We start from the raw sequence: 13,843 nt of genomic DNA, 5'->3' as shown, positions 1-13,843 counted from the left end.
CTGGCATAATCACACTTTCCAAGCCCTGGCTACAGCACAGGTGAGGCTGAGAGTAATTGCCTACCCTAAAGCTGTGCCATGAACTTTACTTATTTCCACATCAGTCTAGCTGGCTCCTCTGGATATGTTTTCTGTGCCTCCACTCATCTCTTCTTGGGTGTTGGTGGAGCTTATTATCATTATAGTAATCCGTAGTATAATTAATACCTGTTTAAAATTGCTTTTCAGATATTTTGAGTCATAACAGGACATATGCTAAGTTCTATATATAGATCATTGGCATTTATAGCTACTAGGCACCCATTTAAAATAAATGACTAACTAGGAAGTAACACTAAATACACATTCATGTAACTTTCCTGGATAATCTGCATTAGAAGTTCTGACAGTGTACATAACAAATCCCTAAAATCTTTTTGAGAATTCTGACAAGGATCAGCATGTTTGTTAATGATATGAAGAGGAAAATGAGTAGGTATTCTAAAAATAATTTGATATCTAGTTTTTTAACAAATTTCATGTATCCATATATGTGATATTAGTACTAAGTCTATTTATGATCATAATTGTGGTATTTTCATTTATGGAGCCAGAAGATGACCAAAATGTTCAAGCCCAACTGATGAATATCATGATAGTAATTATATATACTAATAGTTTAATCAGAAACAACATTTCCCTTACTGTGATTTTATTTTATTATTTTTTAAAAAGATTTTATTTATTTATTTGAGAGAGAGCATCCACAAGCAGGGAGAGCAGCAGGCAGAGGGAGAGGGAGAAACAGGCTCCCTACTGAGCAGGGAGCCTGACTCGGGACTCAATCCCAGGACCCTGGGTTAAGCAGATGCTTAACTGACTGAGCCACTCATGCACCCCTCCCCTTACTGTGATTTTAGTACATATTTAAAAACAAAAACATTTCCAGTGTTCAAATGAGTGGGAAACACTGATCAAGAATATTTGGTAGGAGTTGGGCAAAATGGGTGAAAGGGAGTTGGAGATACAAGCTTCCAGTTATAGAATGAATAAGTCACAGGAGTAAAAGGCACAGCATAAGGAACATAGTGAAATTGTAATAGCGAGGTATGAGGACAGATGGTAGCTACGTTTGTGGTGAACATAGCATAATGAATGTATAAACTTGTTGAATCACTATGTTGTACACCTGAAACTAATGTAACATTGTATATTAACTATACTCAGATTTTTTAAAAAGGAAAAAATATGGAAATAATACTGATAAGTTATGATAACAGCAAAAGCTGACATTTATTCACTGGTTACCATGTGCCAAGCATAGAGCTAAATGTTTCGTTTCAATTAGCTCATTTAATTTAACTTTCTAGAGAAATGAAGATTAACTGCTATGAATTGCTCAATTAATCATAATTGCAAGTAAGAAAAATTACATGCAAGGATATTTAAAGAGGAAGATCTAGTATGTAAGTCATTCACCATAATCAAAGCATAACTTATGCTAGACAAAAAAGTAAATAAACAAAAGAAAATAAATAAGCCTCCAAGGTTATATTTATTTATTGATTTGGATATCAATAAAGTTCTCTAAAAAACAATTATCTAGGAATTTTTTGGTATTCGCCATAAAGGGATTCACTAAATTGAACATTTTTCATCTGTATGTTTAGGACTATGTAGACATACATTAAATGTATCTCAAAAAGGAAAGTAATTTCCACGGCAAACAGTGTTAGAATTTCCCTTTAACTGTATTAGAAACAGATTGCAATTTCTTTTAGAAGAGGTAAGTAAAATTTAATTAAAATAGTTCACAAGTATTCTAATATTATAGTAAAATGGTCTTTTATTCATTGAATAGCAATTATAAAATCAGTGATATAAATTTTACACAAGACCATTTAATTAAAGAAAGAACTTTTATTATGAATAATGGTATGACATGTACAACCTTACTTAGAATTAAAGAGAATATAAGAAGATGAATATCTTAAAAAATAGAATAACTTAATGTTATTATTTAGTGTCTAGTTGCAAAAGGGCTTACCAGCCACCTGCATTCTTATAGCTACCAGAATAATTTTTAGCAAATGAAGAAAATAATTCAGGGTCCTAATTAAGCATATGGAGCATATATACATCAATATGAATCAGTTAAAATAGCAGAAGATGTATTATCCAGCTGGTCAATTAACTCTTCTCACATGGTTGTACATTTATGTAATTGCAAGCTTATAAAGCATGCTGAGTCTCGAATTTCAAAAGCTAGTGTGGTAGGACTGGAAGTATTATGACCATTTTCTAGTCCAGTCCTTTATAATATTACAGGTAAGCAAGCTGTGAAGCCAGAGATTGACTTATCAAAGCCCTATAGGATATTAGTAGTAGAATGATCCTGTAAAAAGGAGGGCATAAATCTCATCCAACCATTCATTCATTCATCCATCCACCCATTATTCATTTCATGTGTTCATTCATTCAACAAGCATCAATTAAATGTTCATTATGTTGTAGATTCTAGGGATGTGATGGTGAGCAAGACTAGACATGGTCCCTGGCTTATGATAACTATTTTGAGGATACAGTAGAAGGTGGAGAAATATTAGTAAAACAATCACTCAAATACATAAAGATTACAAATCAAGACAAATGCTTTTTTTAAAAAAAAAGAACATGATCTGTGGTAACGTATAACAAGGGAACCAGATCTAAATCAGGGGGTCAGAAGGAGTTTCCCAGAGAAGTGACCTTATATTAAACATTAGAGCCTGAATAGAAGCAATGAGAGGGGAGAACATGGAAAAAAGGAGAAGCAGCCCTGGAGAAAGAAATGAGTATCTGAAGAACAGAAAACCCAGTATGTTTGGACTCTAAAAAGAAATGAGAGAGAGGCAAGAAAGGACAAGAGGGCCATCCCAAACCAGCTAGGGTCTACAGTTTGGACAAACATTTTTGGTCTTTATTCCAAGAGTTATGGAAAGCTGTGAGAGAGTTTAACAGGAGGATAAAGTTACAGCTCTCATCTTCGACAGTTTTATTTTTGCATGGGCAAATACCAGATTCACAAAAGCTATTCAAGGTATAGGACATTTTTCTAAGTTTTGGTTCTGTAAGTGATGGCCTAGAGAAGGGGTAGGGTGGGAGGGATGGAGAATGGCAATATGGATATGAAGGAGGATTGGAAGTTGGTTGCCATACTATCCATCTGGCGTATCTGACTGTTTAGGAGCTCTATAATGAATGTGTTCTGAGAATAGAGTCATGTTTGAAAAACACAATTGTTTTGGAAGATTCAAATATAGGTGAAATTTGCTTGTGGTTTATGAGCTACCTTAGGTGAGGTTTTATATGGCAAACCTCTACTTCTAGAATCTTTAAGATCATCTGTATAGATGATGTGGCTTTTCTGTTTTGTTTTGTTGTTGTTGTTTTTTTTTTCTCTGCCCCACTTTCTCTTTATAAAAATCCCAGTCAGGATAAGAAATTATCTAGGTTCATTCATGCTTCCTCTCTTGAGATGTCTGGAGGTACAGATTTGGGCTGATCGCTTCTGACTAAAGGAGATACTAAAATATGTTGTTGATAAATCAGTAGTAATCCAAGCCAAGCATCTATGACAAAATACAATGAACTGCTTAAAAGACTAGGTTTTTAGGCTAGTCTGCAATCCCAGCTTTGCAAGGTTTAGAGTTGTTGGATCATCATCTCATCTTTTTTTAAAAACCTCTGACAACTCTGCATTGCCTGAATAGCATCCCGGCTGCTCAGCATGGCCCTCTTAGATGCCCTCATAGTCCTTCCAAGCAAACAAACTGCCTCTCTAAGCCTTCACTAGCCTGTCCATCAAGGAGATAACACTCACAGATCTTAAGACGGGAGTTAAACAAGTGTTTACCAATGGCAAATATTTTCTTTTCTTTTTCTCCTTTCTTTCTTTCTTTCTTTCTTTCTTTCTTTCTTTCTTTCTTTCTTTCTTTCTTTCTTTCTTTCTTTCTCTCTTTCTTTCTTTTGAGAGAGAGAGAGCGGTCATGCTCTCCTCAAGCAGGAGGGTGGGGGCAGAGAGAATCTTATGCAGGCATTACACTCAACATAGAGCCCCACTTGGGGTTTGATCTCACAACTCTGAAATCATGACCTGAGCCGAAACCAAGGGTCAGTAGCTCAACCCACTGAGCCATCCAGGTGCCCGGACAGGCTTTTCATTATATGAGACAGAACAAATGAGAGTCAGGCTCAGGATTTATTTAAGTTATTAATCATCTTTTTTGTAATAATGTTTCCATTTCTCCCAAAGTTCACGACTCTGAAGGAAATACAACAAGAGCACTCACACTGAAGGATATTTTAAATGGGACATTTACCTATAAAACATTTTTTCCAAACTGGATTTCAGGTAAGTGAATTACTTATTTACCTTTGGGGGTTTTAAAAAATATATGTGTTTTTTGTTTTTTATTTTTAGTGCCAACACATCTCTATGGTAACCGAAGCTACATCAATTGAAATGAAAAGAAAGAGCAGTTACTTAGATAGGTCAAATGGCCACCAAACACCTTTGACAGAACCATTTGGACTGCATTTACCCAATAGTAGGGATGCCAGTTGGAGTTTCGACAAGAAAGTAGGATTTGAGAGTGCATTGCTAGAATGATCTGAGCGTGTTGTATTGTTCTTCAGCATGGGAGACATGCACCTATTTAGGAGAGGTCATAAGAATTTTACCAAAAGAGAACTTCCATTGTCAATCTGGATAATCTGAGAAATGGACAAATCCCACCCTGACCAAAAAATCTTTCCCGGGCCATAACATGGATATTTTCATATAAGTTTCCAAAATAAGACATTGCCAAATAAGTCTAATCAAACAAATGGTAAGGTCGACTAAGTTGTCCATGACATTGTAGTTTATATCTAAGTACAACTAAACAAATTTGAATATTTTAATTTTTCTCTTCAGGAAATAAAATGAACATCAAATGGGTTTTAAACTAAATCAAAATCAGTCCAAATGTACTGTATTTTTTGTTGTTGCAAAACAAACATATCATTTTAAACTAGTTTATCTTCTTTGTAACACAGAGAAAATTTTATTCCCAAGCACCCTGGGCTGGTCATAATAGGGCAGCTACTGGTAAACATGACATTTTTGTGGAGAATAGAAAAGAGCATTCCTTCCTCCCTTCCACTGTCAACTTCTTATTTTAAATCTGACAAAGCAATGCCCTGGACAGAGAAGAAAAAGTAAATCTGTGAAATAAGAGAGGTTTCTCTTTCTTGTAAATGTATTTCCTATAAAGGGAGATCATTTCAAGTTTGTTTTCCTTCTTGTTTAAAGGACAAGAATATCTTCATCAGTCTACAGATAATGATATAGTATATTACAATATTGAAACAGGAGAATCATATACCATTTTGAGTAATGCCACCATGGTATGTATCCAGCAACTCCTTCCTCCACAAAAACTTTGCCATCTCTTCACTGATCAAGGACCAGAGTCCAAATTCTCAGCACTTGATCTGGACCCGACCTGCCTTCTTGGCTCCATCTCCCACTAAATTCTCAAATTCTCTCTTCTAGTCACACTAGACAACTGCCCTAGCCTCCTCTCAATCACCTAGCATCTTTATTTCTCTGTGGAAAAAGTGTAGCAAGAAACAAGTGTCAAGAACTCAGTCCTTACAATAGGCAAACCAAGGCTCCCATCCGGGTTCTTTCAATTCCCTAGTTATGGAAAATTACATAAGATTCCTCACTATACCAGCCACGGTGTGTCTCATTTCTCTCTCTCTAAAGAGTAGGAAGAATAATCCCTCTCTGGGTTACTGTAAGAGGTAAGTGATGTAACATTTGAATGTGGTCGGATGGCACCTAACAAGAATTACATGCTCAATAAACAAGAGTGAGGAAATGTAGGTGCATGCTGTTCTCTCCCCTCGGCTTTCAAACCTCCTGCTTTCTCCACCCTCAGAAGCCTGCTAATGTTTTAAAATCAAGCTCAGATGATACTGTCCTCCTCTGTGCAATCAATAGTCCTCTCATTTGGATTTAAATGCTTCTTTTTTTAATACTTTTGCAATGCTGTATTTGTATCTCTTTAACAGAACTTTCTAATTTGCAATACATTACTTATTTTCAAGTTTAACATCTTAAGCGTCTAGAAATCACAGAGTATGTCCTATTTCTCACATCGTCCTCCCATAGTGTTCAATAAATGTCTTTGTATACAGTAAGTACCATGTAAACGTTTTTAAAAATTACATTGAAAGCATATGTACGTAGGAGTATATCAGTTATATGATATCCTTTTAAAAATACACATTTACATGGGTCTGGGTATTTTTTTTTTTCTGTATTCTAATCAACTTCTTTATAATTTCAGAAAAGTGTGAATGCTTCAAATTATGGCTTATCACCTGATCGGCAATTTGCATATCTAGAAAGCGATTATTCAAAGGTATGGACTATTTAATTTGGGTATATCTGTCTATATCTCTTACTAATCCACAGTTTGGCTTATGAAAGTGAGAGGAAGTAAGAGTACATTTTTATATCTAAATATTCAAGAAGTTAATGTGGATTCTCGACGAGTCCCCAAAACATAACTGAAACATATACAAATATTCAGAATTTGGTGTTCTTATCTGGCTATCATCCAGTAATAGAAACTACTTTCCTGCAGGGTGGGGGGTGTGCTGCATTTTGGGGCACTGATATTTGTCAGAAATGGGAGAATTATACCTGTATTTCTAAGTCTATTTGATTCCATAAATCATTAGTTAATTCTCACATATTTTGATCTTGTGAAAGTTTATTATTATTGAAAATGGGAAAATCAAGGTGTAGCTTATTTAACTCACTACCTCAAATAAGATAATATACAAGCAGTGGTAGACGAGGGTTTAAATCTCTGGTCAAAAGCCTAGAGTAGGAGTATCCTACTAAACCATAACCATTTACCCTTACTTAATTTCTCATTCCTGAATGAAATTATAGAGGGAAGTTAATTATCTTATTTTTTCTAATTATGCAACATCAAGATAATTATTTTTTTGCAAGAAAGCAAAAGAATTTATTATCAAATTAAACTTCTAGTAATTACTTTTAGATAGACAAAGTAATTACTTTTAGATAGGTTAACTGCCATTTTTCATATCCATTGTGAGATGTAAAACTCTCTTAATATACAGAATGAATAGTTAAACTTTCCTCTCCCCAGTTGTTCTGTCTGCTGATTATTTTCCAATGGACCAGGTCCTGGTCACTAGCAATCTTTAGGAAGACACGTTTCAACCAGTTGGAATTTCTTTGCCAAGAGTTTTAAAGCTCTTTTAAGAAGCAAAATCCAAAATAATACTTGTATTATTCACTAACCACAGGACAAATATACTTCATGAGAAAAAGAGTAGGTTGGTTTTTTTTTTTTAGGAGGAATTATAAAGTACATATCTTCTCTTTATTTTTCAATTTCTATTGTTTTTTAAAAGTATTATATTTGAACAAGGCAAACATTTTGTAACAAAACTCTGTGTTGAATGAAATTCTTTACCTAATTTTAGAGGTTATCATTGTAATGAATACAGGTGTAGGGTAATCCTTAAGGCCATGGAGATCATAGAGGTTTCACTTCAATCAAGGTAAAGCATAAAGGGAAAATTCTTAGGAGACAGTGTGTCAAAGAAAAGCTTTTTATATTAAGAAATGTCTTCGGATATGCTTTTTATGGAGTGAGGGTTGAATCACTGCTGAGATTAGTTTTGGAACTTAGACAAACAGCACAAAAGTCCACAGTAAAACTCTTTAAATGAAGACTCTTTTGGAATTGAAACATATCCTTCCTGGTGCCTTGTGAAAATTGTCATCTTATAATTTCGATTCTTGAGTTGAGTGATTTGTGATGATACATTACTAACATAAGCTTTTTAAGAATTGTAATTTGTTTTCATATCTCTTCTCTCTGACAGCTTTGGCGATACTCTTATACAGCAACATATCACATCTATGACCTTAATCATGGGTAAAATTTCATGATTTCATGTCTATTTATTCATACTACTTACATCTATTATAGTTTTCAACCTAAATTCTGATTTGAAATTAAGACAACATTATCACATTATCTTGTTACTGATCTCAGGTTCTTACTTCTTTACAGTATGTGTGTACCCATACAACTTAAGAAATTTAAAGAAATATCATTATGGAATATTTACCTATTTTTATTTGACTAATATTTTATATTTGTACACACAACGCAGTTTTATTTTCCCTACTTCAGAACTCCCACTAATGAAAGTAAACGTATGTGCTCAAAGTACAAACACAGGCATGGGAATGATACATTACTTTCTGGAGAGTAGCTACTTCATTGGAAGGAAGCAGAAGGGAAGGAGATGCAATAGTTGTACCTAAACACATAACCCATTAATTGTTGTAAAATTAATTGTTTTTAAAATTGCAAAATGTAAATATTTCTTAAATTTAGGTTGTAGATAAGTTGTCATCTACTTAAATTATTTTCTTTATTTATTTGTAATGTTTAACTATTTGAAATATTTGCAATTTAAAAGAAAAAAAAGGACTGAGTAGGTAGGCAAAAGACCTAGGGAAAGAATTCCTGGCAGAAGGAATAACGTGTAAAGGCCCAAAGGGGAGGGAGAGGATGGAGTGTTCCAGAAACTCAAAGTAGGTCAGTTCAGTTGAAATTGAAGAAGGGCATGCTGACTAGTGAGAGGTGGTGTTAAGGTTAGGAAGGAGCTGGGGCCAGGAAGCAGGGGCCAAATAATAATGAAGAAACCATTAAGAAGAGTTTAGATGTTGTTCTGATGACAATAGGGAATCACTGAAGAGTTGTAAATGGGAAATGACATGATCAGATTTACACTTTAGAAAAATCACTCTAAGTATGGACAATGAATAGGTTTAGTTATTCATCTTAATGTGATATCCTATTGCTGTTATATAAAAGGGAAAAATAATTATACGGCTTGAAGAGGTATTGAAAAATTTTATGGTCTATTTCCTCTTTTGTCCAGCAAGAGTAGAAAAATTCAAAAAAAAATTCTACTTGTTTTAAATCTTCAGAAAAGAATAACTCTGACTTTAAACAGTCAAATTAAAAAATAGGAACTGCTACATAAAGTAGAATGTACTCATTTAATGTACTCTGAGTCTTTCTCTTGTCTGTATCCACATCATCACCAAATTCAAAAAGTATTTGTTGAACACCTACTATGTGAAAAGCATATGTGGGAGAGACGCACATGAACTTAAGGCAGTAAGCCTAATTTCAAGGAAACTTGAAACTAGTGAAGTAAAAACCTCAGTCTTAGATCAGCACAATTTCTTAAGGCTTAAAACATTTCCTTTTTTTTTTTTTTTTTTTTTAGTTATTTTGAAGTTCTCCATGTCCTGTCTATGCTGAGGTTCAACAAATAGTTCCAAAAGAAGATGACAATCCTAATATTTTAATTATGGCTTGTATAAGCTTTATGGCCCAGAATCATTTTAAATATTTAGCTTTTGTGTAGTGAGTTCAGTAATAATAGTCCTTCTTTCCTTCTTTCTTTTCTCTTTCTTTCTTTCTTTTCCTTCTTTCTCTCTTTTCTGCACAACTATCTAATTTTCCAGACTGTTTTTTTTTAAGTCAGGTAAATATAGCATAATTTAGGAAGTGACAGATGACAAATATGCTGAGATTCAAGACAAGACCACAAAGCACTAATTCCAAGTTTTGTATGTGCCTCTGAAGAGTCTATAAAAATCTACCACAGAGCAAGTAAAGATGCTTCTGGTTTCAAGCATAGGAAGGAGTACTAAGAAGATGACAGCCTTTGTAAGCAGCCTCCTTCACTTTCTCTCATAGTGTTAGTTATTTAGAAAACAGAAAATGGCAGCTGCGGTGACGTGACAGTCATGAAGAGACTGTGTGCTGAGATTTTTCAGCTTGGCGCTGACTGCATGCTTGCATAGATGATTCCACAGCATATGGAAACCTAAGACACTGTTACAACGTCAAAGGTAGCATGAACCCTGGCTTGACACAGAACTGTAACCAGGTGAAGGATATCTTCTTTTTTGGATCATTCCTTTGCCTGTGCCCTATGTCTTTTAATAGATTCTGGCCCTTTCTTCTGCTGCTTGTCAACTGCCCTCTGGCAGTCAGGATTCTCCCTGCAGCACCAAAGGTCTCTCTCTTCCATGGACATTACTCTCTTTGCCATTGGAACTGACCTACCCATTTTCCCTCACAGTTTGTTAGGCCTCAGGCTTCATGACCAAAGAAGTTACTTCAAAGTCACAGGTGTCCAAACTTTAAAAGAATGAAAAAAGTAGAAATGTCAGGCATATGTTAAATCCGGTTGGAGTTAGTTTTTGGAGGGGGAGGCCGAAGAGTCTTTCTTCAGATTCCTCTATTTATATATGATTTTGTGTCTCTATGAAAGCATTCTTAACAAAACCATTGACGCAATCTTCAACAAGACAATAGTCAAAACTTGAGCATGGCATCCTATGAGTCTTTAGCACTTGTAAAAATCTGAACACATTCTTGTTGAAGAACCACAAAGTCTCCTCAGTGCAAGTTAGTCAATTGAGTATTTGCAGGGTGACTCTAGGCATCAAAGTGAGATTTGGGGCCAATAAGATATTTGAAATTTCCCCATGGGTGGAGAACTTTGCAAGCTTAAGGCATACTGCCCAGTGTATGATCTGTTTTTCAGTTTAGCTTGAGATCAGATGTTCCTTTCCTTTTCTGATTTCAAGTCAGATCCCTGGGGAGATTGTCAAATGGCATCTTATTTTCAAAAATTTGAAATGCATATGCATTCACAGAGATGGGGGTTGTAAATGAGAATGTGGAAGAGTACATATTAAACTTCAGCACAATTATAGCATTTGAGAGCTGGAAGGCACTTCATCGACCATCTCAGCCTGATGTGTACAAATTTTACCGTCCTGAGGGTTAAGAGACTTGAGTTTAGGTAGAGGTCTGCTGAGAACCAGACGTGATTTTAAAAAGTCATATCTCTCTAACCTCACGTTCCTTTTTTATAAAACAAAGTGGTTCCATCAGATAATGTTTAGAGACAGTCCCGCTTTCACAGCCTATAAATCTTTAATAAATCTTTAATTCACTTCACTATAAAGGTCAGAAAACTGAGACCCAGAGAAGTGAGATGACTTAAGTAACTAGTAAAGAACCCCAACTAGTACTCAATGTGTCTAATACCAACAAGACTGTTACCACAGTCTTTCTGTTAGGTTTGAAGAAACAGAGGATGGTCCTTTATTGTTATTATTTATTTTTTTTTTCTGTTTACAAATTTTTTTCATTGAACAGCAAGATTTATTATTATTTTTTCTTTCTTTTTTTTTTTTTTTTTCCTTCTAGAGCGTTTATAAGAAGAAATGAGCTTCCTTGTCCAATTCAGTATTTATGCTGGTCGCCTGTTGGGAGTAAATTAGTAAGTGTTTAAATTATAGAAGTGTTTAATCATTTAAATAAAAGAGGAGCCATTTGATTTTGGCCTTTGTTAAATTTCCCTGCCTGAAAGGGAAAAAAAAATTTCATGACTATTTTAGTGGTTAAAAATGGGAAGAGTTTTGATAAATTGAAACTCATCTGAGAATTCCGCAAAATCTCAAGCTCATGGATAGACTTCTTTAAATATCGCAGTCAAAAACTTTATCCTCATACTCAGCCAGAATGCGTTGTGCCAGAAAGCTGAGGAAAAATATGGTTTTCACAAGTTTCCCAGACTAGCTTCAGACAACATGAAATTTTGTCCAAGCTCTTATTTAAGGACTCTAAATAAAGATTAGATCTGGCTAGCTATTAATATTCAAAGATTTATTTGACTTTCTGTTAATATACACAATTACTTATTTGGGCAATAAAACAACAAATACAATAGTAGACTTAATGCTTTATTTGATACAGACTTTAAAGATCATAATTGATGTTAATGTGAGTTGGTTGGTTTTCTGACCTATTAAGGCAATACTTTAGTTGTGAGTCTTTTTTGCATCTGGATTACCACTCATTTTGCAAGTATTAAGTAAATAGTTAATACAAATTTACAGACTTCATTGTATTTCTTATGGAATTCTCCTTATTAACTAACTTACTACCACTTCTAGGCATACGTCTATAAAAACAATATCTATTTGAAGCAAAGACCAGAAGACCCACCTTTTCAAGTAACATATAATGGAAAAGAAAATAAAATATTCAATGGAATCCCAGACTGGGTGTATGAAGGTAAGCTGTATTCTTTTTCTAGTGTTGTTATTTTAGGCTTTTAATTGAAAATAATTGCATATATTTAGTAAAATGGAGATGAGTAGTATGTTACTGAGATGAATGGAATCATTTCTGAAATGATTACCAAGTTAGGACCAGGGTGTACCTGTTCTGAAAAAGCAAAATCTAATAATCGGCCTGGAAGAGTTAATTTTCATAAATATTATAAAGTGGTAGTAATAATTTATATTTCAAGAAGTATATGGTCCTTAGATGCTATGTTAACACATTTCCTCAGGTTTCTTTTTTCTTGAGAAATAAGCCTTCTTCCAAAATGAAACAGCAGTCTACGTAATTTTGCAGGGAAATATTCCTAGTTTTTGATGCTTTCATGAATTTTTTTCATCCTCTTTTCAGGTCACATAGGATCCAGGACTTACCTGGATGTTAAAAGGTCTCGTAGTCCTTGCCTTTATTAAAAAATATATAACCAAACTGTTGTTATTTTTTAAAATATTCCTAAGAGAAAAAAAGTCAACTTCCAACATTTATGTCACTTTGTAGTATAATTACTGTTCCCCTTGTTTGTGCTACTTTAGGTGACTATAAAAACTAGAAGCTGCCCCCAAAGGAAAAATTACTTATTGTTGAAATGTTTAATTACTTTCCTTAAATAATTATATTTCTGATTTAATATCAATTCTTAAGAAGACTGGTTGATATTTGATACGAAATACAAGGTTAAACTTTTTCTTTAAACTCAGATTGTCCTTTCTAATAACCAAATTTTAGCATATGTCACATCCACATTAAATAAATTATTTCATTCAATTAATGGCTAATACAATGTACTTTGGAGCATTTACAATGATCTTAAGAGTAAGTTATAGCTGTAATTAACATGCTTGTATTTATCTTTCAGAGGAAATGCTTGCTACAAAATATGCTCTCTGGTGGTCTCCTAATGGAAAATTTTTGGCATATGCAGAATTTAATGATACAGAGATACCAGTTATTGCCTATTCCTATTATGGTGATGAACAATATCCTAGAACAATAAATATTCCATACCCAAAGGTATGTTGAGTACTTTTAGCAGATGCTTCCATTTCTCTGGTGTCAAAATGAGCAACCAATACCATGAATAGAGGTGGGATCAACAAGTTTGGAGAGCTTCTTATCCTTGTGCATTGTAAGGCAAACATTGTACTGTGCTCTATTATTTATGTGGACATCTGTTGCTTTGGACATCTGGTTGTGCTGGATGAAGGAGTCTTTGCAAAATCCATCGCAGAATCTTTGAAAAACATATGGTCTAGATTATGGAGGAAAAACAAGCTTAACTTAATTTTAATTTTTCATATTTCATGCTCCAAATTCAGGGTAAAGTTCTGTTTTGCAATTCCCTCTTGAATTCTCATGGAAATGCAAACTAGAATGGAAAATACAAGTGGTGAACTTGATGTTCCTGTCAGGTAGAAGTGGGCATGAGTTATGATCTTTTCTGGACATATAAGGTAGGTTAAGTTTGTAAGCCTACATTCTTCCTTGAGGAAATTAGACATGGAGTGAACCTGAGGTTTCTTGTATAATAATTCTAGAACTCTCAGTGTACACACTTT

At 34.3% G+C, this 13,843-nt stretch overlaps 1 protein-coding gene across 3 annotated transcripts in view; it reads left to right on the top strand.

The window, feature by feature from the left end:
- FAP (fibroblast activation protein alpha) overlaps positions 1-13,843 on the top strand; it is a 74,396-nt gene that overhangs the window by 15,149 nt on the left and 45,404 nt on the right. For all 3 annotated transcript variants that reach the window (XM_032880298.1, XM_032880296.1, XM_032880297.1), the window contains exons 4-10: positions 4,274-4,372; positions 5,315-5,409; positions 6,360-6,434; positions 7,942-7,994; positions 11,370-11,442; positions 12,119-12,239; positions 13,144-13,298. In XM_032880298.1, the coding sequence (XP_032736189.1) occupies positions 4,274-4,372; positions 5,315-5,409; positions 6,360-6,434; positions 7,942-7,994; positions 11,370-11,442; positions 12,119-12,239; positions 13,144-13,298 (671 nt within the window). The remainder of the gene's footprint in view (positions 1-4,273; positions 4,373-5,314; positions 5,410-6,359; positions 6,435-7,941; positions 7,995-11,369; positions 11,443-12,118; positions 12,240-13,143; positions 13,299-13,843) is intronic.

This window comes from Lontra canadensis, unplaced genomic scaffold, assembly GCF_010015895.1.
Source record: "Lontra canadensis isolate GAN:19392208 unplaced genomic scaffold, GSC_riverotter_1.0 scaffold69, whole genome shotgun sequence".
NCBI lineage: Eukaryota > Metazoa > Chordata > Mammalia > Carnivora > Mustelidae > Lontra > Lontra canadensis.
The sequence above is the reverse complement of the archived record's forward strand: the minus strand, read 5'-3'. Positions and strand labels throughout refer to the sequence as shown.